The sequence below is a fragment of the Kogia breviceps genome, chromosome X (genome assembly GCF_026419965.1).
Source record: "Kogia breviceps isolate mKogBre1 chromosome X, mKogBre1 haplotype 1, whole genome shotgun sequence".
In the NCBI taxonomy this organism is placed as follows: Eukaryota; Metazoa; Chordata; class Mammalia; order Artiodactyla; family Physeteridae; genus Kogia; species Kogia breviceps.
Window position 1 is genome coordinate 27,727,543 of NC_081330.1, and position 27,265 is coordinate 27,754,807.

At 47.8% G+C, this 27,265-nt stretch overlaps 1 protein-coding gene across 1 annotated transcript; it reads right to left on the reverse strand.

The window, feature by feature from the left end:
• Positions 1 to 6,000: 6,000 nt before the first annotated feature.
• Positions 6,001 to 16,132, reverse strand: LOC131748032 (homeobox protein ESX1-like). The gene is made up of 5 exons (XM_059050138.1): positions 16,027 to 16,132; positions 15,516 to 15,867; positions 9,963 to 10,008; positions 6,479 to 6,792; positions 6,001 to 6,217 (listed from the first exon to the last, which is right to left on the reverse strand). Exons 1-5 carry the CDS (start codon positions 16,130 to 16,132, stop codon positions 6,001 to 6,003), a joined length of 1,035 nt encoding a protein of 344 aa, XP_058906121.1.
• Positions 16,133 to 27,265: the final 11,133 nt, after the last annotated feature.

Here is a 27,265-nt window from a genome sequence, read left to right on the forward strand (position 1 = left end):
CACACACACATGCTACACAGGTATGCACCCTATATCACATATCTGTGATTGAAACACAAACATACCCAGCACATACCCGGGACACAAGCAGAATTGGCTTGTGTTATTAAAATAACCCTTCCGAAATTTATCTTGTGGCCTGTTGTCCTTGCCTTCGGTTATTTCAGGTTCGACGCTGAGAAAGAACGTGGCACCTTGTCCACCTTGGTCTTGGGGAGGGGCAGGGGCTGATGCGGAACTGAAGCAGTGTCCATGCTGCATCGCCAGTTTATTTGCGCAGGCACACACAACCCTTCTTGTTGGTAGGACGACCCCAGCCTGAGGAAGAGTTTTGCTGACAGACCAAAAAGTGTTTCCACGGCTAGTCAGGTTTGGGCGGTAGCACTGCAGAGGGCTTTTTGATCTGTGTGTCTGTTTTTGTGCCAGTAGCATACTGGGTTTTTTTTGTTATTATTTTTTGGCCACGCCCCGCGGCATGCGCGATCTTCCCCAACCAGGGGTCGAACCTGCGCCCCCTGTAGTGGAAGGGCTGAGTCTTAACCACTGGACTGCCAGGGAAGTCCACTGATGACTATAGCTTTGTAGTATACAGTAGTCTGAAGTCAAGGAGTGTGATACCTCTAGGTTTGTTATTTTTTCTCAAGATTACTTTGGCCATTCTGGGGTCTTTTGTGGTTCCATATAAATTTGGGGGTTATTCGTTCTAATTGGTGAAAGATGTCAAGTAGTTTGATACGGATTGCATTAAATCTGCAGATTGCTTTGGGTTGTATGGATATTTTAACAATATTAATTCTTCCAATCCAAGAACACAGTATGTCTTGCCATTTTTTGGTAACATTCTCAAATTCCTTCATCAGTGTTTTATATATAGTTTTCAGAGTATAGGTCTTTCACTTCCTTGCTTAAGTTTATTCCTAGGTATTTTATTCTTTTTGAGCTATTTTATTTATTATTATTATTTTTAATTAATTAATTAATTAATAATCACCAAAAAACCCCAGTATGGTACTGGCACAAAAACAGACACACAGATCAATGGAACAGAATAGAGAGCCCAGAAATAAACCCACGCACTTATTATGGTCAATTAATCTATGACAAAGAAAGCAAGAATATACAACGGGGAAAAGACAGTCTCTTCCATAAGTGGTGCTGGGAGAACTGGACAGCTACATGTAAAAGAGAGAAATTGGAGCATGTGCTCACAGCATATTAAAAAATAAACTCAAAACGGATTAAAGACCTAAATGTAAGACCTGATACTATAAAGCTCCTAGAGGGAAACATAGGCAGAACACTCTGTGACAGAAATCGCAGCAATATTTTGGGGGATCTGTCTACCAAGGCAAAAGAAATAAAAGCAAAAACAAACAAATGAGACCCAATTAAACTTAGAAGCTTTTGCACAGCAAAGGAAACCACATACAAAATGCAAAGGCAACCTACTGAATGGGAGAAAATTTTGGCAAAGGACATTACTGGCAAGGGGTTAATATCCAAAATGTATAAACAGCTCATACAACTCAGTATCAGATAAACAAAGAACCGGGCTTCCCTGGTGGCGCAGTGGTTGAGAGTCTGCCCGCCGATGCAGGGGACACGGGTTCATGACCCGGTCCTGCGGGATCCCACATGCTGCGGAGCGGCTGGGCCCGTGAGCCATGGCCGCTGAGCCTGCGCGTCTGGAGCCTGTGCTCTGCAACGGGAGAGGCCGCGGCGGTGAGAGGCCCGCGTACTGCAAAAAACAAGCAAACAAAAAGCCCCACAAAGAACCTAATTCGAAAATGGGCAGAAGACCTGAACAGACATTTTGCCAAAGAAGATACACAGATGGCCAACAGGCACATGAAATAAATGCTCAACACTGCTAATCATCAGAGAAATGCAAATCAAAACCATCAAGAAATCCCCTCACACCTGTCAAAATGGTCATCCTCAAACGGATAGCAAATGTTGGTGAGGACGGGGAGAAAAGGGGACCCTCCTACACTGTTGGGGGAGTGTAAATTGATACAGCCACTCTAGAAAACAATGGGGAGGTTTCTCAAGAAACTAAAAATAGAACTACCATATGGTCCAGCAATTCCACTCCGGGGTATGTATCCAAAGGAAGCAAAAACGCTCATTCAAAAAGATACATGCACCCTAATGTTCATTGCAGCACTATTTACAATAGTCAAGATACGGAAGCAACCTAAGTACCCAGCAACAGATCAATGGATAAAGAAAATGTGGTATATTTATACGGTGGAATGCTTCTCAGCCATAAAAACAACGAAATTCTGCCCTTTGTAACAACGTGGATGGACCTAGAGAGTACTATCCTTAAGTGAAATAAGTCAGACAGAGAAAGACAAATACTGTATGATTTCACTTCTGTGCGGAATCTAAAAAACAAAACAAACGAACAAACATAACTAAACAGAAACAGAAGTATAGATCCAGAGAGTAAACAGGTGGCTGCCAGAAGGGAAGGGGAGGGGAGGGACAGAAACAGGTGAGGGAGATTAAGGGGTACAAACTTCCAGTTGCACCATAAATAACTGGTATGAAATGCACAGTGTGGGGAATAGAGTCAATAATTATGTAATATCTTCGCGTGGTGACAGATGGTAACTAGATGTATCACGGCGATCATTTTTAAATGTATAGAAATTTAGAATCACTATGTTGTGTAACAGGAACTCACATATTGCTGTGGGTCAATTATACTTCAAAAGTAAAGGAAGACGGCTTCCCTGGTGGCGCAGTGGTTGAGAATTCGCCTGCCGATGCAGGAGACACGGGTTCGTGCCCTGGTCCGGGAAGATCCCACATGCCGCGGAGCAACTAAGCCCGTGAGCCATGGCCGCTAGGCCTGCGCGTCCGGAGCCTGTGCTCCGCAACGGGAGAGGCCACAACAGTGAGAGGCCCACATACCGCAAAAAAAAAAAAAAAAAAAAAAAAAAAAAAGTAAAGGAAGAGACAAAACTCAGAGAAAAAGAGATCAGATTTGTGGTGGGGTGGGGGAATGGATGAAGGCAATCAAATGATACAAACTTCCAGTTATAAGACAAATAAGTACTGGGGAATGTAGTGTACAACACGATAACTATAATTAACACAACTGTATGTTGCATAGGAAAGTTGTACAACACGATAAATACAATTAACACAACCGTATGTTACACAGGAAAGTTGTACGACACGATAAATGTAATTAACACAACCGTATGTTACATAGGAAAGTTAAGAGAGTAAATCCTGAGAGTTCTCATCACACACACAAATTTTTTTCTATTTATTTATGTATCTATATGAGATGATGGATGTTCACTAAACTTGTGCTAATAATCTCATGATGTATGTCAGTCAAATCATTATACTGTACACCTGCAACTTGTACAGTGTTGTATGTCAATTATATCTCAATAAAACTGGGGGGAGGAAGGAAGTGCTACATTTCGTTACGAGGTAGTCCAAAATAGATGTCATTATCCCACCCAAATAAAATAAATAAACGAAAATAGCCAGTTTCCCTCTAGCACCTGACTATTAAAATGCACGAAGGAAAAAAAAAGCAAGATCTCCATCAAGGAACGTACCAAGAGGCAGTTTCAAAAATTGCCATTTGCACAGAAGTATCCTGGAGTCCGAAGGGAAGATGGTGCCCAGGACAGCTCTTGAGAGTGACACCTTGAGCAGGAGCTGTAGGATTGGTTTCGGGAGCCTGGGCTGAAGCCTCGACGGCTGATGGCTGAGGCCATTCAGGTCTCGGGACTGAGGTTAGAATGGGAGCGAGAGTGGTGGCTAAGCATGGAGCCTGTGGCTTTGCTGGGCTTGGGGAACTTCAAAGAAACGCTATGCTTTCTCCATCCGGACGCAAGATGCTGAAACCATTGCTAATGCGTAAGAAGGAGGCGATTCTGATCTCAGAGAAGACCTCAGGTGTCCAGGTTCCAAGAACCCTCTGCAGTGCTACCGCCCAAACCTGACTAGCCGTGGAAACAGTTTTTGGTCTGTCAGCAAAACTCTTCCTCAGGCTGGGGTCGTCCTACCAACAAGAAGGGTTGTGTGTGCCTGCGCAAATAAACTGGCGATGCAGCATGGACACTGCTTCAGTTCCGCATCAGCCCCTGCCCCTCCCCAAGACCAAGGTGGACAAGGTGCCACGTTCTTTCTCAGCGTCGAACCTGAAATAACCGAAGGCAAGGACAACAGGCCACAAGATAAATTTCAGAAGGGTTATTTTAATAACACAAACCAATTCTGCTTGTGTCCCGGGTATGTGCTGGGTATGTTTGTGTTTCAATCACAGATATGTGATATAGGGTGCATACCTGTGTAGCATCTGTGTGTGTGTGTGTGTGTGTGTGTGTGTGTGTGTGTGTGTGTGTGTGTGTTTGCTACCTGGCAGATCCATTTGAAGAAGGCGGCATGAACAAAGGTAAGGTCTACCTGCTGCTTTTATTTTATTTTTTTAACATCTTTATTGGAGTATAACTGCCTTACAATGGTGTGTTAGTTTCTGCTTTACAGCAAAGTGAATCCGTTACACATATACATATGTTCCCATACCTGCTGCTTTTATTTGTTGTTATTTTTTAAATGAATTTATTTTATTTTTGGCCGTGTTGGGTCTTTGTGGCTGCGCGCGGGCTTTCTGTAGTTGCGGCGCTTCTCATTGCAGTGGCTGCTCTTGTGGTGGAGCACGGGCTGTAGGTGTGCAGGCTTCAGTAGTTGTGGCACACAGGCTTAGTTGCTCTGCGGCATGTGGGATGTTCCCGCAAGGCAGACTCTTCACCACGGCGCCACCAGGGAAGCCATACCTGCTTCTTTTTTAAAAAAATTTTTATTTATTTATTTTTCTGCGGTACACGGGCCTCTCACTGTTGTGGCCTCTCCCGTTGTGGAGCAGAGGCTCCGGACGCGCAGGCTCAGCGGCTATGGCTCACAGGCCCAGCCGCTCCGCGGCATGTGGGATCTTCCCGGACTAGGGCACGAACCCGTGTCCCCTGCATCGGCAGGCGGACTCCCAACCACTGCGCCACCAGGGAAGCCCTGCTTCTTTTAAATAAAGTGATTATCCTGGATCAGTGGTCAGGGACCACCGCCTCCTGGCCTCAGGCAACACACAACCAGGAGGCTCCGATCAGTGTTGAATTGGCTATAACCAGGGTTCTCCCAAGGATGTTGAAGGTGACAAAATACACTTGAAGGCCACATCATCCGTCAGCTCTGAGCTGGGGAAGGAGCTATGATATGCTTTCCGAGCCTGGGGGTGGGGGAGAGGGAGAGAGAAGAGCCGCACGCGGGCCTAGACCGTCTCCTCTTATGTTACCTTCGCAGAGGTAGGCCCCTCCCCCTCCGCAAGCGTGGCTTCTCTCCCCATGTGCCCTCCACAACAGGGAAGGCGGTGAACAGAACTGGGAGAGAACCAGATGATGCCCTGCTCCCTCTCCTCCATAAAGCCCTATGAGTAGTCACTGCAGACGTGTCCCTTGGAGTCCTCCTAGTACCTGAGCTGGTCACCATGAATGGGCCTCAGGCCTGCTTTGAAACACACAGTTCTCCCATTCGAGACTCACATCACCCGTCTTGCACATATAGGTGGTCCCAATGGGGCAGGGTGTGGGGAGCATGGGTGCCGGGGGAGAGGGTGGAAGAGAACAGGTGGGTCTGTGTAAACCCCTCCTGGGCACCTGGGAAACTTCCGAGATGTGCATGGCCTATGATGGTGACTCAGGGCTGTTAACTGCATGAAAGGAGGCCTCCTGGGCATTCGGTCTGACTGGCGTTGGCTTAGCAATTTCCATCACATTTACTAACCCCGTGTGACACAGAGAACAAATATGCAGAGAATTCACAACTTTATTGAAAATACAAAAACATGCCCTAAAACAGTGGGTCAACGACTCTACTTCTATTTAACACACTTGGCAGGCATTTGGGGGAGGGTTCTTGGTGGTGAGGTATGCAGAATTTGAATCTGGCTCAAAGGCACTTTGAAAATAACTGTCACAGAGACAACTCAAGACAAAGCGGGGGCTGCTGAAGGACCGCCAATGGTAAGGGACCATCCCAGGCCACATGAGGGCACCTACAGTGAAGCAAGTGTGGAACAAGCCAGGGAGGAGGGGGCACAGGCATAGGAGGAAAGGGCGGCCAGGGGGGCCAGGGCGGCATGGGAGGCACGGGCGGCCAGGGCGGCGGGGGCATGGGCTGCATGGGCGGCCTGGGGTGCATAGGCTGCATGAGGCGTATGGGCTGCATGGGTGGCCTGGGCTGCATGGGCTCCATGGGCTCCATGGGCTGCATGGGCTGCATGGGCGGCCTGGGCTGCACGGGCGGCCTCGGCTGCATGGGCTCCATGGGCTCCATGGGCTGCATGGGCTCCATGGGCTCCATGGGCTGCATGGGCTGCATGGGCGGCCTGGGGGGCATGGGCTGCATGGGCGGCCTCGGCTGCATGGGCTCCATGGGCTCCTTGGGCTGCATGGGCTGCATGGGCGGCCTCGGCTGCATGGGCTCCATGGGCTCCATGGGCTCCATGGGCTGCATGGGCGGCCTGGGGGGCATGGGCTGCATGGGTGGCATGTGGGGCATGGGCAGCCCGGACAGCAGGGGCAGCGGCAGCGGCAGTGACTCCAGATAAACGAAGACCCAATCCAGCTGCTGAAGCAGGTTGGCACTGCAGGGTTCACACAAACTGACGATAACAGGGGGCACCGGGGGCACGGGGGGCACGTCTCTCAACATTACTGGCCTCTGATGTCTCGGCCACTTGGCCCTTCTACGCTGAAACCAAGCCTTGAAGCAGAGAGAAAAAGGGATTGTTTAGTATATTGAGCATTTCGTGTCAGACATGAAAAATCGCGGCTGGGAGCTCTCGGTGCCTTGAAGATTTTAAACTGCATCAGGAGCAGCTATTTCCTTCTTGCTAACATATCTTAGGATACGTAGCTGAGGCGCTCCCTTCAGCCCCCCTCCCCCCGACGAGCGAGCACCGACTATGTGCCAGGCTCTGGATTGGCACATGGCTTTGTCTCTCCCCTCCCACCTTTACTATGATCCCCCCACCCTTAGACGCAGGAGGGGCTGACCAACCGCACTCCGTGCCTCCTGCTCTTACTGTGCCTGGTGGGTCTGCGTCCTGACAACTGACCCTCAGCTCCAGCTGCCACTGATCCCTACTCACTGGGCAGGCGTCACCTTAGTTATGGGGGAGGGTGAGCATAGGAGAAAGGGGGTGCCGTTTAAAATCGTACTGAGGGGAACGGTCCCCATTTTGAAAAACCCATCTTTGGTTACAGTAAATAATCAATAGGAGTGGGTTGCATTTTTTAAACAAAAGCTTTCCTCAAGGATGACTAAAGAGGGTCATTCATCCTCTGGCACCTCGGGATGGTTAAGAAGATGGAGATGGTATCGTGAGGGAGGTCTGGTCAGGGGGGGCCCAGGGACTCTGTGGCTCGTCTTGCTGGACAGCGGCAGAGCTGAAGCCCTGGACACTGCCTTAATATTCGACTGTAGGCGTAATGAATGTGTAGACGAACTCGGCCCAAATTTACTGAAACTCTCAAAATCTCTGCCCAGACAGGGCTTTGGGGGGAAAGGGGCATACCATTGTCACCACTGTCAATGCTGCAGGCCCCGCCCCGCCCTCCGCCCCCTCCTGGGCTCAGGACCAGGTCAGCTCACTCTGCTCTGGCTACAGTCACAGGACCTTGGACCAGAGCCTCTGGTGCCCAGCACGGTGGCGCCCTCTAGGAGCTGCTTATCCACCAGGAGATCCCCATCCTGTCCTTTATGCTTAAGGCAAGAGGGTGCAACCTGCATTTTAGGAAGACAGCCGACCACCACGTGGGTGAGGAGTCACTACATGGCTCCCCCTAAATATCAGCCAACTATTCACAACTGAAAGAAAACCCTGTCCTGTGGACTCCACTGCTCCCTCAGCATCGCAGTTAATGGAATTATGTCATATTTCCTATTTTGGGTTGTTTCCACTCGGCAAATTTTACCTGAGACCAAGGGCCTCCTCCCTCTGTCGCCCCATTGTCCCTCTCCCATCTTAGTATTTGGGCCCTTCCGATGCATGAATATGCAGTCAAAAACAGCCGGTGTACTAGAGCTCATCTGCGGGGGGGGGGCGGGGTTGTTCGATTGTACCAATGGTCTAATCTGCGTAAATATAATAAGCAGTGCGCAAAGCTGGCTATCTGAGGTTCAGGCTGACACTACTTCCATATCTCCAACACTGGTTTCATCAAACAACTCCTACTGTCTTTGCAAAACAAGGGGGGGTGCCCATGAAATGTTTCTTTGGGACATTCATGCTGTAGAGTTTGGAAGTAGATGAAAGCGTTCTCCCTTTCTCTTCCTTTGTTTCTTGTTGCTCTTTTTCCCTTCAGAACTCCATTAAGAGACTACTGTGAAAACCCAGGAGAAGCAAGCCCCCCAAACTTCACAGTTTTCCTTTTCCTCTGAGCTTGCTTTGCCTGCTTGAGAAAGCAGAGGCCTGGCCCTCCCAAGCCCTGGACAGACCTGACTGTGAGCCCAGCCCGTGGCCTTGGGCCGCCAGCACTGCTTTCCAGACCCCACCACCAGCTCTGCAGCCCGTGTCCATCACTGCCCCCACACACGCTCTCTGCAGCAAAGCTAGGGGACCCATCCTGATTCTTCGTTCCTTCCTGCCTGCTTTCTTCCCCTCTTTATCCATCTTGCTTTTTAAGAAAATATTCCTCTTCCACAAGCGGCGAAGCCACTGCACTGAGAAGCCCGCGCACCACAAGGAAGAGTGACCCCACTCTCCTCAACTGGAGAAGAGCCCATGCACAGCAACGAAGACCCAACGCAGCCACACATAAATAAATAAATTAATTAAAGTAAATATATATATACATATATATATTCCTTTGATACATCTTACTGTGTTCTATGGACAAATAATCAGCTTCTGTGCCATGAGCTACCAACTAGTAACCACTACCTGAGTGAATGAGCAAGTATTTCAAATTAACACAGGTAAGCGACTAGCTGAGAGCCAACCACTGACCATCACAAACATATTCTTCAAAACCAACCCCTCATAACAGTATGAAAAGGGCAGAAATAAATTCTTAGACATTAGAAATTGATCAAAATAATATTCACTGATACATTTGGTAGTTTCATAATGTTGAATTTCTGCAGTATCTCCAAGACATACATCGATAGTATCCAAGTATTCTCAAACCCGTCCACCTTTTGAGGTCAGGGGAAATTTATTGAAATTTGTTCTTCTTGTTCGTTTTATTGTTTTATATATTTAGACAAATTCCTACAGGTTGCAAACCGTTGCCCCACCTCCATCATCCTGCACGACCTACTATGCTAGCAATGTTTTCAGGCTGCACATGAAAAATGTTTCAGAAAATTAAAATTTACGGCTGAAACTCTCTGCGCTGCTCTACCAAACACATGAAAACAACAGCAAGAGGACCAGGCACTGGAAGTTTCAGCTAGTCCCCTCCCCATCAGTCTCATCTAAACTAAGCTTATATTGGTTGCTCATATGCTGTGTTCCGAGGTGAATTATTCCCTTACCCGATTGCCTGAATACTTGGAAATTCACTCCCTATACAAAGAGCTTATGCCTGGCTTTAAAATTTGTAAATAATTTACTATTCTTGAACCCTCTTCTAACCCAACTATTTGGTGCATTACTTTGAATAATTCCCAAGTCGGAATCAGCCCCAACATGATTCCACAGAGCATTGCCCCCTAAAGGATACCAAACGGTTTTGGAAGGAGTTTAACTTTACTGAAGATACATATATTCCGGCCCCAAAGCCCTAGAAGTGCAAACCTTATTTCCAAAACATAGACAAGGGTACGAAAACACACCAACTTGAGAGTGTCTAGGACAACGTATCCAATTCCTAAAGCAGGTTTTAGATTGGCTGCCCTGCCAAGTTCCTTTTCTCAGGTTTACTGACCTGGGCTCCGGATTCAGGCACTCCCACGCCTCTTGCAAGCTCCTTTCTGAGGGGAAAAACATGGCAAATATTCAGCATTTGACATTATGCATGAAATGAAATGTACAATGCACATTTCATGCTATGTTAAAACGTTTATTCAGAGAGTAGCCAAGATGGCGGCATACGAAAACGCAGAGCTCACCTCCTCCCATGGGTCCACCAACATTACAACTACTTACAGAGCAACCATTCATGAGAATGAGCTGAAGACTAGCAGGAAACATCTTCCACAGCTACAGATATAAAGAAGGAACCACAACGAGATGGACAGGAAGGGCCGTGATGTGGTAGAGTCAAGACCCACACCCCCAGGTTGGCGACCCATAAACGGGAGGATAATTACAATGGCAGAGGTTCTCCGCAAGAAGCAAGGGGTCCAAGCACATTAGATTTCCTAGCTTGGGGTCCTGCACTGGGAAGAAAGCCCCCAGAACGTTTGGCTTTGAAACCCAGTGGGGCTTACTTTCAGGAGAGCCAGAGGGCTGTGGGAAAGAGAGACTCCACTCTCAAAGGGTGCACACAAAATCTCACATGCTCCAGGACCCAGGGGCAGAAGCAGTCCTTTGAAAGGAGCCGGGATCAGACCTACCTGCTGATCTGAAGAATCTCCTGGAGAGGCAGGAAGCAACTACAGCTCACCCTGGGGACACAGACACTGGCAGCAGCCATTTTAGGGTGCTCATTCTACCATGAGGACTCTGCTGCTGGCAAGCACCCTTTTGGAATCCTCCCTCGAGCTTACCAGTGCTGGGACCCACCCTGCCCACCAGTCTGTTGACACCATTCCCGGGGACGCCCCAGGGCGGGCAGCTAGCCAGGCAGGGACACCGAATCACCCACCAACAAGTCACTTGCCACAGGGGCTCCTGAGTCCCCAGCTGCCCCAGAACCAGACCCGCCCACCAGAGGTCCCAGGACCCAGCCCCACCCACCAGTGAGCCAGCAGCCTCTGCACTGGGCAGTGCCTGGCAACCAACAGACCAGGAGTCCAGCCCCGCCTACCAGCACACCCACAGTAGTCAGCCCATCACAGTAGAAGGGCCCATGCAGCCCATACAGAGGGCACCCCTGGAGCAGGCAGCTCTGGGGACCAGAGGAAGTGACACCATATGTTTAACGTGATCAAAGGAAAAAAGTCTACAACCAAGAATACTCTACCTGGCAAGGCTACCATTCAGATTTGAAGGACACATGAAGACTTTTAGAGACAGCAAAAGCTAAAAGAGTTCAACAGCACAAAACCTGCCTTACAAGAAATGTTACAGGAACTTCTCTAAACAAAAAGAAAAGGCCGTTACTACAAATCAAAAAAGAATGAAAGCAAAGTTATAAGCTTTAGCACAGCAAAGGAAACCATGAAGAAAATGAAAAGTCCATAGGTGTACGAACTGGGAGAAAATATCTGCAAACAACGCAACTGACAAGGGCTTCATTTCCAAAATATGCCAATAGCTCCTACCACTCAATAACAAAAAACCAAACAACGCAATCAAAAAATGGGCAGCAGACCTAAACAGACATTTCTCCGAAGAAGACCTACAGATGGCCAACAGGCCCATGAAAAGATGCTCAATATCACTAATCCCATATCTGGGCATATACCCGAAAAGGATGAAAGCTCTAATTCGAAAAGATACGTGCACCCCAATGTTCAGAGCGGCACTGTTTACAATAGCTAAGACATGGAAGCAACCTAAGTGTCCATCAACAGATGAATGGATAAAGATGATGTGGTATATATATATATACACAATGGAATAGTACTCAGCCCTAAAAAGGTACCACATTCTGCCATTTGTGACAGCATGGACAGACTTAGAGAGTATTATCCTAAGGGAAGTTAAGTCAGACAGAGAAAGACAAATATTACCTGATATCACTTTTACGTGGAATCTGAAAAACAGTACAAGTGAACTTATTTACAAAACAAAAACAGACTCACAGACATAAAAAACAAACGTATGGTTACCAAGTGGGGGGATAAATTGGGAGCACAGGATTAACAGAGGCACACTACCGTATATACCACATAAACCACAAGGATTTATTGTACGGCACAGGGAACTCTATTCAATATCTTGCAATAAACTGCAATGGAAAAGAATAAGAAAAAAGAATATAGATTATACATATCACTTATATGTATAATCGAATACACTGCTATATATAAACCTCCTGGTAACCACAAACCGAAAATCTACAATAGATACACACACAAAAAAAAGAGAAAGGAATCCAAACATAACACTAAGGATAGACATCAAATCACAAGGGAAGAGAGCAAAAGAAGAAGGAACCGAAAAGAACTCCAAAAACAATTATTAGCAAAATGGCAGTAAGGACAAACCTACTAATAATTACTTTAAATTTAAATGGAATAAATGCTGCAATCAAAAGACAAAGAGTGGCTGAATGGATACCATAAGAACACCCACATACATGCTGCCTACAAGAGACTCACTTCAGATCTAAAGACTCAGACAGAAAGTGAAGGGACGGAAAAAGGTATTCCATGCAAATGGAAATCAAAAGAAAGATGGGGTAGCAATACTTATGTCAGATAAAATAGACCTTAAAACAAAGACCGTAACAAGAGACAGAGAAAGACCTTACATCACGAGCATGGAATCAACCCAAGAAGATACAGCAATTGTAAATATATATGCACCCAACATAGGAGCACCTAAATACGTACAGCAAATAGTAACAGACATAAAGGAGAAATTGACAGTAACAATAATATTCAGGACTTGCACACCCCACTTACATCAATGGACAGATCACCCAGACAGAAAATCGATAAGGAAACACTGGCCTTAAATGACCCATTAGACCTCCATTAGGTCTAATATCTTAATACATATTTACAGAGCATTCCATCCAAAAGCAGCAGAATACACACTCTTCTCAAGTGCACATGGAACATTCTCCAAAAAGCAAGCCTCAATAAATTTAAGAAAATTGAAATCCTATCAAGCATCTTTTCCAACTATAATCCTGTGAGACTAGAAATGAACTACAGGAGGAAAACTTCAAAAAAAAAAAACACTAACATGTGGAGGTTGAACAAAATGCTACTGAACAACCAATGAGTCACTGAGGAAATCAAAGACAAAATAAAAAAAAATACCTGGAGACAAAGGAAAATGAAAACACGACGATCCAAAAGCTATGCGATGCAGCAAAAGCAGTCATAAGAGGGAAGTTTACAGCAATTCAAGTCTACCTCAGGAAACAAGAAAAATCTCAAATCAACAAGCTAACCTTACACCGAAAGGACCTAGAGAAAGAAGAACAAACAAAACCCAAAGTTCGCAGAAGGAAAGAAATCATAAAGATCAGAGCAGAAATAAATGCAATGGAAACAAAGAAAACAATAGCAAAGATCAACAGAACTAAAAGCTGGTTCTTTGAGAAGATGAGCGAAATTCATAAACCATTAGCCAGACGCATCAAGAAAAAGAGGGAGAGAACTCAAATCAATAAAATGAGAAATGAAAAAGGAAAAGTTACCACAGACACTGCAGAAATACAAAGCAACCTAAGAGACTACTACAAGCAACTCTATACCAATAAAATGGACAACCTGGAAGAAATGGACAAATTCTTAGAAAGGTATAACCTTCCAAGACTGAACCAGGAAGAAACAGAAAATATGAGCAGACCAATCACAAGTAATGAAATTGAAACTGTGATTAAAAATCGTCCAACAAACAAAAGTCCAGGACCAGAGGGCTTCACAGGTGAATTCTATCAAACATTTAGAGAAGAGCTACAACCCATCCTTCTCAAACTCTTCCAAAAAACTGCAGAGGAAGGAACACTCCCAAACTCATTCTATGAGGCCACCATCACCCTGAGAGCAAAAACAGACAAAGATGCCACAAAAAAGAAAATTACAGGGCTTCCCTGGTGGCGCAGTGGTTGAGAATCCGCCTGCCGATGCAGGAGACACGGGTTCGTGCCCTGGTCCGGGAAGATCCCACATGCCGCGGAGCAACTAAGCCCGTGAGCCATGGCTGCTAGGCCTGCGTGTCCGGAGACTGTGCTCCGCAACGGGAGAGGCCACAACAGTGAGAGGCCCGCATACCGCAAAAAAAAAAAAAAAAAAAAAAAAAGAAAATTACAGACCAATATCACTGATGAATATCGATGCAAAAATCCTCAACAAAATACTAGCAACCAGAATCCAACAACACATTAAAAGGATCAGACACCATGATCAAGTGGGATTTATCCCAGGAACGCAAGGATTCTTCAATATATGCAAATCAATCAATGAGATACACCATACTAACAAATTGAAGAAGAAAAACCATATGATCATCTCAATAGGTGAAGAAAAAGCTTTTGAGAAAATTCAACCCCCATTGATGATAAAAAGTCTCCAGCAAGTGGGCATAGAGGGAACCTACCTCCATTTAATAAAGCCGAAATAGAGGCGCACGAGTACAGAACAAACATATGGACACCAAGGGGGGAAAGTGGGGGTGGGGGGTGGGGGTAGGGGTGGGATGAACTGGGAGACTGGAATTGACATATATACACTAATACATATAAAATGGATAACTAATAAGAACCCGCTGTACAAAAAATACATAAAATTCAAAAATTCATAAAAATAAATATATTAAAACATAAAAACGGACATCACTAATCATCAGAGAAATGCAAACCACAACTACACTGAGGTATCACCTTAGAATAGCTACCGTCAAGGGCTTCCCTGGTGGCGCAGCGGTTGAGAGTCCGCCTGCCGATGCAGGGGACACGGGTTCGTGCCCCGGTCCGGGAAGATCCCACATGCCGCGGAGCAACTAAGCCTGTGGGACACAACTACTGAGCCTGCGCTCTGGAGCCCGAGAGCCACACCGACTGAGCCCACGTGCCACATCTACTACGGAAGCCCACCCGCCTAGAGCCCGCGCTCTGCCACAAGAGAAGCCACCACAATGAGCAGCCCGCGCACCGTAACTTACAGTAGCCCCCGCTCGCTGCAACTGGAGAAAGCCCGAGCCCAGAGCCCGAGCGCAGCAACAAACACCCAACGCAGCCGTTAAATAAATTAAAAAATTGATTTATTTTTTAAAATTCAGTAATCAAGATAAAGGATGTTTTAGTGTAGTGTTTAAATTAATGCAAATATAATCCATGAATAACTGATGATCAAAACTTCAGATAAAAGTAGACTCCAACTCTGCATTTGCTCCACCACGCCTCAGGCGACTCATTATTTACGTTAACTGGCGGCCCACAAAGCCCCCCGCCCCACCCCACCCCACCCCACCGCACCCCCCACCCCGACTTCAAACACCACACCGCAGGGAAATATCGACCTCGATTCCCAGCAGGCAGAGCCCCCGCCCCCGTCCGAGGCCCCCCGAGTGCGCCGGAGGGGCCCGGCCGCCGCCAGGCCACGGGGCTTTCAGGTCCGGAGCCGAGGAGAGGGACCCACGAGAGCGCCGCCCGCCACCCGCGCGGCAGCCCCCGCCACCCGAGACGCCCGCTTACCGCGTGCGCGCGTCGGGGTACGGAGTATGCCGGAAAACGCGCTCCGGGTGTGGCAGCTGCACCTGCGTAATCCTGGCGTGGAGGACCCGCCGCTGCCCACCTGCGGCCTCGGGACCCTCGACGGCGGCCCGCGGGGGCCGCTCCTCGCCACCCTGCTCTCCGCCTTCGCCGCCGCCCGCCCCGGCCTCGGCCTCGCGGCCTTCGCCGTCCGCGGGGCCGGCGGCTCCGACGCTGACATCGCAGCCTTGCTTGCCTTCTCCTTCGTCTCCCGCCTCTTGCCCTTCCGGTTCGGGCTGGGCCTTCTGCCCCTCTCCCCCCTCTGCGGGAGGCCAGGTCTCCGCGCGGTTCACCCCTGCAAGGAAGGGAGGAAACCCAAAGAGAAAGATCAGTCCGTCGAGGGAGCCAGGCTCTGGGGAGGGCCTGCGTCCGAGGGGGGTCCTGCCCTTCGCCCCTCCCTGGGAAAGTTCCTTTCCTGGAATGGGCTAAAGCGAGTGCCCCGCCCGCCACTGACCGTGCGCTTCTTCCCACTCCTTGTCGACCCCCAGGTTGAGGAGGCCGGCGACGGCTGCCTCCATGTCGGCATAGGCATCGTGGCTGCTCTGCGGCTGACGCTCCATGTCCCGACTGCTGTCGAGGAGGCTGTGAGCTTCAGCGGAGGCTGCGCTGGATCTCTTGAGACCCCCGGCTCACGACTCAAGGCTAGAGCGGTGGCCCACGATCCGGCACGTTAAGGCTCCTCTGGCGTCTGGTCGGGTTTCAGGAAGTCTGGGATGCCTCCCTCTGTGGGTTTACCACAGCCTGCTGGGGGTTGGGTTGGCTGATGTGCGCATGCGGCAGGGCCTCGGGCGTCTAGAGGGCGTGGGCGTGGGCGCGGGGGTCGGGGGGGGGGGGTCGGGGGGAGGATGTTGCGCGCCGCCCGGGAGCTGGTAGGGAGCATGCGTGAGATCGGGACTCCGGGTCCCAGGTCGGGCGTCTTCCCAGACCAAGGGGCTGTGCCCGATTTGTGGAGGGTAAGAGAGAGAGCTCACCCAAGCTCCATAGACCTTGGAGAAGCGTTTGGGGACTATCTCTTGACGGAGCCCTCCATATCCAGCAGCCAGTACTAAGGAGGGAACAATAATCAAAGTAATACGGTCGCCCCTTGGTATCCGCGGGGAACTGGTTCCAGGACCCGCCGCGGATACCAAAATCGGCGGATGCTCCAGTCCCATAGTCGGCCCTCCGCACCTGCTGATGCGAAACCCATGGATATGGAGGGCCGCCTGTATATTTATTGAAATTTTTTTAAAAAAAACCCCAAAACCTGTGTTTCACTGAACTTGCAAGTTCAAAGCTGTGTAGTTGAAGGGTCACCTGTATTATTAGCTAGGAGTTTGCTTGCTCTGAATATTTGCAATGAGCTTGAAGTCAGAGTCCGCCATACTCCCCGTCTCCAGGAGAAGGAGTTCAGGGTTGGGGTTTCTGAGCATGCCTGGTGCTCAGATGCACTATGCAAAGGAAACAAAAGAAAGCGAAACCCAGCGCCCCCCTCGGCCCCCCCGCCAGAAAGTCCATTAGCCTATAGATTTCTAGTAATGAATCAACATCAGATTGCAGGTGTAGAAACCTGCACAGTGCTTCAAGCACTCAAGAATGCTTACGGGGTACAGAGTTCCCGCCTTTTTTTATTTTTAATTTTTTTTTATTTTTTTGCAGTACGTGAGCCTCTCACTGCTGTGACCTCTCCCGTTGCGGAGCACAGGCTCCGGACGCGCAGGCTCAGCGGCCATGGCCCATGGACCCAGCCGCTCTGCGGCACGCGGGATCCTCCCGGACCAGGGCAGGAACCGGTCGGCAGGCCGACTCCCAACCACTGCGCCACCAGGGAAGCCCCCTTTCTTTTCTTTTCTTCCTTTCTTTTTTTTTTTTTGTTGTTGTCCCTGTTGCAACTATGGACTATGCTACATCTTTGTGCACAGCTCCTAAGCTCCTATTGCTTCTGGCTGTAGATCCTCTACAAAAGCATACATGTCCTTTGTGGTGGGCCCCTGTGGACATGGGTAAATTTACCCACTTTCTTGCCTCTGCCTATCCCCCCATCTCATGTCCTCACGTTTTCTAGAAATATTTTCCTGAGCCCTTGCTGAGGAATAAATCCATTTTATTTATTGTCAAATAAAAGAGGGCCGGGCCCGATTTAGGGCTCTATGGTTGTTCCTTGAACAAGTGTTTTATAGATGCCCCAAGACTTAATATCCTAGATATTGAAAGCAGCTTATAATAATGGGCCCTATCCTTGACAATGTACCTGACTTAGCCTGTGTTTCCTTGGACAGCCATTTTCATGAACCCCATTGGGGATCAGAAACCAAATCGTTTTAGTGGGCTCCTGAGTATATCATGGGACCTAGTCACCTCACCTACAGTGCCTAAGGGATAAGTGCCCCTGCCTCATGTCTCCGGAGGGTGGTCAAGAAACTAAAAAAGGTTTGTTGACCAATTCCCTTTCAAAAAATGGTAAGACATGGCCATATGAGTACCTCCTCCTGATTTTAACCAAGACAGTTCCTCCTCAGGTTGGCCCTTGGTGAGTTCGGCAGGCCTCTCCCTCTCTCGGCTGGATACCCTATGCACAATTTTGGTTCCGTATTAGTTATCACATGGGAGACCCATGAGGGTTTTTATCGTGATTTGCATTAGACAAGCTAGGACATCTGTGACAGCTCAGGAGGTGTGTCCTTGCACATCTCAGATTTCCGCGGTGAATTTGTGTTTTCTCAACTTTAGTCACCCCCGTGACCCTGGACGCACGCTGCCCTACCTTGGCATCAGTCGTGGTCGTATTTATTTAAAAGTTGTACTTAACTTCACACCTTGAAAACCTTAAATACTGAATGGAGCTTCGTCCGAAGCAGCAACAGCCATGAATCGTAGTCGATGTGGTGGATATATGGGAGCAGGGGCCCTGGAGCCAGATTGCTGGCATCTAAATCCTGGCTTTGCTCACCACTTGCTAGCTGGCTCAACTGCTAGGTTGCTTATTCTCACTTGATCTTGGTTTCCACATCTGCAAAATGAGGATAGCCATAGTAACTGCCTCACCAGGTGATTGTGAGGACGAGGTGGTAACTGAGGTGGTAAAAACACCGTGCTACCACTGGCCATACCGTGCTGTCTCACATTTCCAATTTTCATCAGTTTTGTGGTTTATTTATTCACCAAGGTCCATGAGAGAAGAAAGATGATGGCTACTCTCTGGCAGTTGGCAATGAGGGCAGAAAGTTTTCTTGTGAATATGTCGCTACCGTGTTTTTCTGTCCCTGTATATGCTTCGGTCAGTAGTCCTTGGTTGGCTGCTCTGTGTACAAGGCCCTACCTCAGGCAGTGTGGAGAGTGTCATGATTCCAGACGCAGCTATCGTGCCACGGGTGCTCACAGTCTGGGGAGAGAGATCAGCCCGTGTGAGAGAAAGGAGCTGAAAATTCTGGAGACAGAGTGCAGTGCCCAGCCCCACCGCCACCGACTTGCTGTGTGGCCAGAGCTAAATTAGCTGAGCTCTCTGTGCCTCAGGTGCCACGCCTGTAGGATGGGGGTCATGACGGTACCCGCTGTAGCGTGTTGCGAAACTTACATGAAGGGGTACAATAAGGCCCATGGTGAGGGCTCAGGTAACGTTAGCTGTTGCTAGAGTTAAGGGGTCGGGACTGACTGCGGTCGTTCTGCACCGGGGCCTGCGCTGTGACTGAAGACGCTGGACGCGGAGTGTCGCCCCTGCTCCCGAGTGGATATGAGAGCCTGTGGAGCGGCACGTAGCTGTGCCTGCTCAGGCCGCTGGCACCATGTGGGTGCTCGCCGTGCACCGGGGCCTGGCTACTCGGTCTTACAGCCGTCCCCTGAGGAGGGCGGGGGCCGTCGCTCTCTTTAGTTCCCAATGGAGGCGATGGAGGCTCAGAGAGGTTCGGTGACTTTCCTAAGGTTACACAGACCAGGGGAAGAGGGCCAGGATTCAAACGTTTGAAGAGACTTTGTTCTTAGCAGCCCATGGTAGAAGCAGATTGGGCTGTTTTCGGCAGGGTAGTGGGGTTTCCCTTACACCTCGCAGAATGAGTCAAATTTTGGTAAATGCTAAGCAGGCCGTGCATGGAACTTCAGTTCAGGGAGGTAAGTGTGAGCAGCCCCAGGAGTGATGGAGTATATAAAGCTTGTCCTGGGGAACACCAACCCAAACAGGGTGGCCAGGAGAATGAGTGCATATGAAGTGCTGACCTTGAGAGGGAGCTGGAGGGGGAGCCTGAAGAGAACTCTGTACCGGGTGGGAAGTAAAGTTTAGAAGTTAGGTTGGGGTCCAATTTACGGAAGGAGTTAGAATGCCTGCCCTTGGGGTCATGGAAGACTGTAAGAGTTTTGTGCCAGGGGAGTGCCTTAACGAAAGCGGTGTTTTAGGGTGTGTTCAGAGGAAGGGAGTCTCTAGGCTGGCTCTCGGTTCAGTTCATTGCAGTTACGGGGCGTGCGGAACAAGGTACAGATCCGGAGGGCTTACTTGGAGGCCACAGCTGGCCGTCCGCGGGACTGGGAGTCCCCTTGAAGTTGAATGTAAAGTTCCGCGTGTGTGCTGGCATTAGAATAGTGTGTGCACTTTTCATCGGAAAAAGTGGGACACGATGCCGCTAACCACCCCCTCCCGCCCCAAATAATAAGAGGAATGAATAATAAATAATGGTAAGAATCGGAAAGACCAAGGAGTGGAGTAACGGAAGCAGGCCCTGGAGTTGGAGCATATGCATCTGGTTTTAGGGCACTTCTACTTTCCTGCTCATAGCAAGAGCTTTGGCCCTGAATCCTCACTACACGACACGGACCAGCCTTATTGTCCCTGAGCCTTCGTTTCCTGAACTATAAACAACTATCACTCTTACTACTACTATTTGCCAAAATAAAGATAATCATCTCACAGCATTCTTACCAAGTCAGAATGAAGTAGGGACGGAAGGATACTTTCTTAGCTTTAATGGTGTATAAACATAAGGGGTGATTTATGTAATTGTTTTTTGATTGAAGTATAGTTGAATTATAGTGTTTGGTTAATTACTGCTGTACAGCAGCGTGACTCAGTTGCACACATATATATATACACATGCTTTTCCATATGCTTTTCCATTACGGTTTATCATAGGATATTGAATAGAGTTCCCCGTGCTATGCAGTAGGACCTTGTTGTCTATCCATTTTATATATACTAGCTTGCATCGGCTAATCCCAAACTCCCAATCCATCCCTCTCCCACCCCACCTTCCCCCTTGGCACCCACCGGTCTCTTTTATTTTTTTCTATTTTTTATTTTCTTAAATATTTAATTTTATTTACTTTTGGCTGAGTTGGGTTTTCGTTGCTGCGCGCGGCCTTTCTGCGGTTGCCACGAGCCGGGGCTACTCTTTGTCGCGGTGCACGGGCTTCTCACTGCGGTGGCTTGTCTTGTTGCCGAGCATGGGCTCTAGGCGCACAGGGCTCAGTAGTTGTGGCTCGCGGGCTCAGTAGTTGCGGCTCGCTGGCTCTAGAGTGCAGGGAAGATCCCACATGCCGCGGAGCGGCTGGGCCCGAGAGCCATGGCCGCTCAGCCTGCGCGTCCGGAGCCTGTGCTCCGCAACGGGAGAGGCCACAACAGTGAGAGGCCGGCGTACCGCAAAAAAAAAATAAAAATAAAAATAAAAGAAGCAGGTAGGGCTTCCGTGGTGGCACCGTGGTTAAGAGTCTGCCTTGTGGGAAGATCCCACATGCCGCGGAGCAACTAAGCCTGTGCGCCACAACTACCGAGCCTGTGTGCCACAACTACTGAAGCCCGCACACCTACAGCCCATGCTCCACCACAAGAGCAGCCACTGCAATGAGAAGCGCCGCAACTACAGAGAGCCCGCGCGCAGCCACAAAGACCCAACACGGCCAAAAATAAAATAAATTCATTTTAAAAATAACAATAAATAAAAGCAGCAGGTATGGGAACATATGTATATGTGTAACGGATTCACTTTGCTGTAAAGCAGAAACTAACACACCATTGTAAGGCAGTTATACTCCAATAAATATGTTAAAAAAATAAAATAAAATAAAATAAAAGCAGCAGGTAGACCTTACCTTTGTTCGTGCTGCCTTCTTCAAATGGATCTGCCAGGTAGCAAACCACACACACACACACACACACACACACACACACACACAGATGCTACACAGGTATGTACCCTATATCACATATCTGTGATTGAAACACAAACATACCCAGCACATACCCGGGACACAAGCAGAATTGGCTTGTGTTATTAAAATAACCCTTCTGAAATTTATCTTGTGGCCTGTTGTCCTTGCCTTCGGTTATTTCAGGTTCGACGCTGAGAAAGAACGTGGCACCTTGTCCACCTTGGTCTTGGGGAGGGGCAGGGGCTGATGCGGAACTGAAGCAGTGTCCATGCTGCATCACCAGTTTATTTGCGCAGGCACACACAACCCTTCTTGTTGGTAGGGCGACCCCAGCCTGAGGAAGAGTTTTGCTGACAGACCAAAAAGTGTTTCCACGGCTAGTCAGGTTTGGGCGGTAGCACTGCAGAGGGTTCTTGGAACCTGGACACCTGAGGTCTTCTCTGAGATCAGAATCGCCTCCTTCTTACGCATTAGCAATGGTTTCAGCATCTTGCGTCCGGATGGAGAAAGCATAGCGATTCTTTGAAGTTCCCCAAGCCCAGCAAAGCCACAGGCTCCATGCTTAGCCACCACTCTCGCTCCCATTCTAACCTCAGTCCCGAGACCTGAATGGCCTCAGCCATCAGCCGTCGAGGCTTCAGCCCAGGCTCCCGAAACCAATCCTACAGCTCCTGCTCAAGGTGTCACTCTCAAGAGCTGTCCTGGGCACCATCTTCCCTTCGGACTCCAGGATACTTCTGTGCAAATGGCAATTTTTGAAACTGCCTCTTGGTACGTTCCTTGATGGAGATCTTGCTTTTCTTTTCCTTCGTGCATTTTAATAGTCAGGTGCTAGAGGGAAACTGGCTATTTTCGTTTATTTATTTTATTTGGGTGGGATAATGACATCTTTATTTTGGACTACCTCGTAACGAAATGTAGCACTTCCTTCCTCCCCCCAGTTTTATTGAGATATAATTGACATACAACACTGTACAAGTTGCAGGTGTACAGTATAATGATTTGACTGACATACATCATGAGATTATTAGCACAAGTTTAGTGAACATCCATCATCTCATATAGATACATAAATAAATAGAAAAAAATTTGTGTGTGTGATGAGAACTCTCAGGATTTACTCTCTTAACTTTCCTATGTAACATACAGTTGTGTTAATTGTATTTATCGTGTCGTACATCTTTCCTGTGTAACATACAGTTGTGTTAATTGTATTTATCGTGTTGTACAACTTTCCTGTGCAACATACAGTTGTGTTAATTATAGTTATCGTGTTGTACACTACATCCCCAGTACTTATTTGTCTTATAACTGGAAGTTTGTATCATTTGATTGCCTTCATCCATTCCCCCACCCCACCACAAATCTGATCTCTTTTTCTCTGAGTTTTGTCTCTTCCTTTACTTTTGAAGTATAATTGACCCACAGCAATATGTGAGTTCCTGTTACACAACATAGTGATTCTAAATTTCTATACATTTAAAAATGATCGCCGTGATACATCTAGTTACCATCTGTCACCACGCGAAGATATTACATAATTATTGACTCTATTCCCCACACTGTGCGTTTCATACCAGTTATTTATGGTGCAACTGGAAGTTTGTACCCCTTAATCTCCCTCACCTGTTTCTCTCCCTCCCCACCCCTTCCCTTCTGGCAGCCACCTGTTTACTCTCTGGATCTATACTTCTGTTTCTGTTTAGTTATGTTTGTTCGTTTGCTTTGTTTTTTAGATTCCGCACATAAGTGAAATCATACAGTATTTGTCTTTCTCTGTCTGACTCATTTCACTTAAGGATAGTACTCTCTAGGTCCATCCACGTTGTTACAAAGGGCAGAATTTCGTTGTTTTTATGGCTGAGAAGCATTCCACCGTATAAATATACCACATTTTCTTTATCCATTGATCTGTTGCTGGGTACTTAGGTTGCTTCTGTATCTTGACTATTGTAAATAGTGCTGCAATGAACATTAGGGTGCATGTATCTTTTTGAATGAGCGTTTTTGCTTCCTTTGGATACATACCCCGGAGTGGAATTGCTGGACCATATGGTAGTTCTATTTTTAGTTTCTTGAGAAACCTCCCCATTGTTTTCTAGAGTGGCTGTATCAATTTACACTCCCCCAACAGTGTAGGAGGGTCCCCTTTTCTCCCCGTCCTCACCAACATTTGCTATCCGTTTGAGGATGACCATTTTGACAGGTGTGAGGGGATTTCTTGATGGTTTTGATTTGCATTTCTCTGATGATTAGCAGTGTTGAGCATTTATTTCATGTGCCTGTTGGCCATCTGTGTATCTTCTTTGGCAAAATGTCTGTTCAGGTCTTCTGCCCATTTTCGAATTAGGTTCTTTGTGGGGCTTTTTGTTTGCTTGTTTTTTGCAGTACGCGGGCCTCTCACCGCCGCGGCCTCTCCCGTTGCAGAGCACAGGCTCCAGACGCGCAGGCTCAGCGGCCATGGCTCACGGGCCCAGCCGCTCCGCAGCATGTGGGATCCCGCAGGACCGGGTCATGAACCCGTGTCCCCTGCATCGGCGGGCAGACTCTCAACCACTGCGCCACCAGGGAAGCCCGGTTCTTTGTTTATCTGATACTGAGTTGTATGAGCTGTTTATACATTTTGGATATTAACCCCTTGCCAGTAATGTCCTTTGCCAAAATTTTCTCCCATTCAGTAGGTTGCCTTTGCATTTTGTATGTGGTTTCCTTTGCTGTGCAAAAGCTTCTAAGTTTAATTGGGTCTCATTTGTTTGTTTTTGCTTTTATTTCTTTTGCCTTGGTAGACAGATCCCCCAAAATATTGCTGCGATTTCTGTCACAGAGTGTTCTGCCTATGTTTCCCTCTAGGAGCTTTATAGTATCAGGTCTTACATTTAGGTCTTTAATCCGTTTTGAGTTTATTTTTTAATATGCTGTGAGCACATGCTCCAATTTCTCTCTTTTACATGTAGCTGTCCAGTTCTCCCAGCACCACTTATGGAAGAGACTGTCTTTTCCCCGTTGTATATTCTTGCTTTCTTTGTCATAGATTAATTGACCATAATAAGTGCGTGGGTTTATTTCTGGGCTCTCTATTCTGTTCCATTGATCTGTGTGTCTGTTTTTGTGCCAGTACCATACTGGGGTTTTTTGGTGATTATTAATTAATTAATTAATTAAAATAATAATAATAAATAAAATAGCTCAAAAAGAATAAAATACCTAGGAATAAACTTAAGCAAGGAAGTGAAAGACCTATACTCTGAAAACTATATATAAAACACTGATGAAGGAATTTGAGAATGTTACCAAAAAATGGCAAGACATACTGTGTTCTTGGATTGGAAGAATTAATATTGTTAAAATATCCATACAACCCAAAGCAATCTGCAGATTTAATGCAATCTGTATCAAACTACTTGACATCTTTCACCAATTAGAACGAATAACCCCCAAATTTATATGGAACCACAAAAGACCCCAGAATGGCCAAAGTAATCTTGAGAAAAAATAACAAACCTAGAGGTATCACACTCCCTGACTTCAGACTACTGTATACTACAAAGCTATAGTCATCAGTGGACTTCCCTGGCAGTCCAGTGGTTAAGACTCAGCCCTTCCACTACAGGGGGCACAGGTTCGACCCCTGGTTGGGGAAGATCGCGCATGCTGCGGGGCGTGGCCAAAAAATAATAACAAAAAAAACCCAGTATGCTACTGGCACAAAAACAGACACACAGATCAAAAAGCCCTCTGCAGTGCTACCGCCCAAACCTGACTAGCCGTGGAAACAGTTTTTGGTCTGTCAGCAAAACTCTTCCTCAGGCTGGGGTCGTCCTACCAACAAGAAGGGTTGTGTGTGCCTGCGCAAATAAACTGGCGATGCAGCATGGACACTGCTTCAGTTCCGCATCAGCCCCTGCCCCTCCCCAAGACCAAGGTGGACAAGGTGCCACGTTCTTTCTCAGCGTCGAACCTGAAATAACCGAAGGCAAGGACAACAGGCCACAAGATAAATTTCGGAAGGGTTATTTTAATAACACAAGCCAATTCTGCTTGTGTCCCGGGTATGTGCTGGGTATGTTTGTGTTTCAATCACAGATATGTGATATAGGGTACATACCTGTGTAGCATCTGTGTGTGTGTGTGTGTGTGTGTGTGTGTGTGTGTGTGTGTGTGTGTGTTTTCTACCTGGCAGATCCATTTGAAGAAGGCAGCATGAACAAAGGTAAGGTCTACCTGCTGCTTTTATTTTATTTTATTTTATTTTTTTAACATCTTTATTGGAGTATAACTGCCTTACAATGGTTGTGTTAGTTTCTGCTTTACAGCAAAGTGAATCCGTTACACATATACATATGTTCCCATACCTGCTGCTTTTATTTGTTGTTATTTTTTAAATGAATTTATTTTATATTTGGCCGTGTTGGGTCTTTGTGGCTGCGCGCGGGCTCTCTGTAGTTGCGGCGCTTCTCATTGCAGTGGCTGCTCTGGTGGTGGAGCACGGGCTGTAGGTGTGCGGGCTTCAGTAGTTGTGGCACACAGGCTCGGTAGTTGTGGCGCACAGGCTTAGTTGCTCCGCAGCATGTGGGATCTTCCCGCAAGGCAGACTCTTCACCACGGCGCCACCAGGGAAGCCCTACCTGCTTCTTTTAAATAAAGTGATTATCCTGGATCAGTGCTCAGGGACCACCGCCTCCTGGCCTCAGGCAACACACAACCAGGAGGCTCCGATCAGTGTTGAATTGGCTATAACCAGGGTTCTCCCAAGGATGTTGAAGGTGACAAAATACACTTGAAGGCCACATCATCCGTCAGCTCTGAGCTGGGGAAGGAGCTATGATATGCTTTCCGAGCCTGGGGGTGGGGGAGAGGGAGAGAGAAGAGCCGCACGCGGGCCTAGACCGTCTCCTCTTGTGTTACCTTCGCAGAGGTAGGCCCCTCCCCCTCCGCAAGCGTGGCTTCTCTCCCCGTGTGCCCTCCACAACAGGGAAGGCGGTGAACAGAACTGGGAGAGAACCAGATGATGCCCTGCTCCCTCTCCTCCATAAAGCCCTATGAGTAGTCACTGCAGACGTGTCCCTTGGAGTCCTCCTAGTACCTGAGCTGGTCACCATGAATGGGCCTCAGGCCTGCTTTGAAACACACAGTTCTCCCATTCGAGACTCACACCACCCGTCTTGCACATCTAGGTGGTCCCAATGGGGCAGGGTGTGGGGAGCATGGATGCCGGGGGAGAGGGTGGAAGAGAACAGGTGAGTCTGTGTAAACCCCTCCTGGGCACCTGGGAAACTTCCGAGATGTGCATGGCCTGTGATGGTGACTCAGGGCTGTTAACTGCATGAAAGGAGGCCTCCTGGGCGTTCGGTCTGACTGGCGTTGGCTTAGCAATTTCCATCACATTTACTAACCCCGTGTGACACAGAGAACAAATATGCAGAGAATTCACAACTTTATTGAAAATACAAAAACATGCCCTAAAACAGTGGGTCAACGACTCTACTTCTATTTAACACACTTGGCAGGCATTTGGGGGAGGGTTCTTGGTGGTGAGGTATGCAGAATTTGAATCTGGCTCAAAGGCACTTTGAAAATAACTG

Excerpts from the sequence above, each read along its gene's own strand:
- LOC131748032 (XM_059050138.1), bottom strand. The coding sequence starts at position 16,132 with ATGGAGCGTCAGCCGCAGAGCAGCCACGATGCCTATGCCGACATGGAG. Across the intron at positions 15,868-16,026 it reads GGAGTGGGAAGAAGCGCACG|GGGTGAACCGCGCGGAGACC; the intron begins GTCAGTGGCGGG and ends CCTTCCTTGCAG. Across the intron at positions 6,793-9,962 it reads TGCCTGAATCCGGAGCCCAG|GCTTGGTTTCAGCGTAGAAG; the intron begins GTCAGTAAACCT and ends CTCTGCTTCAAG.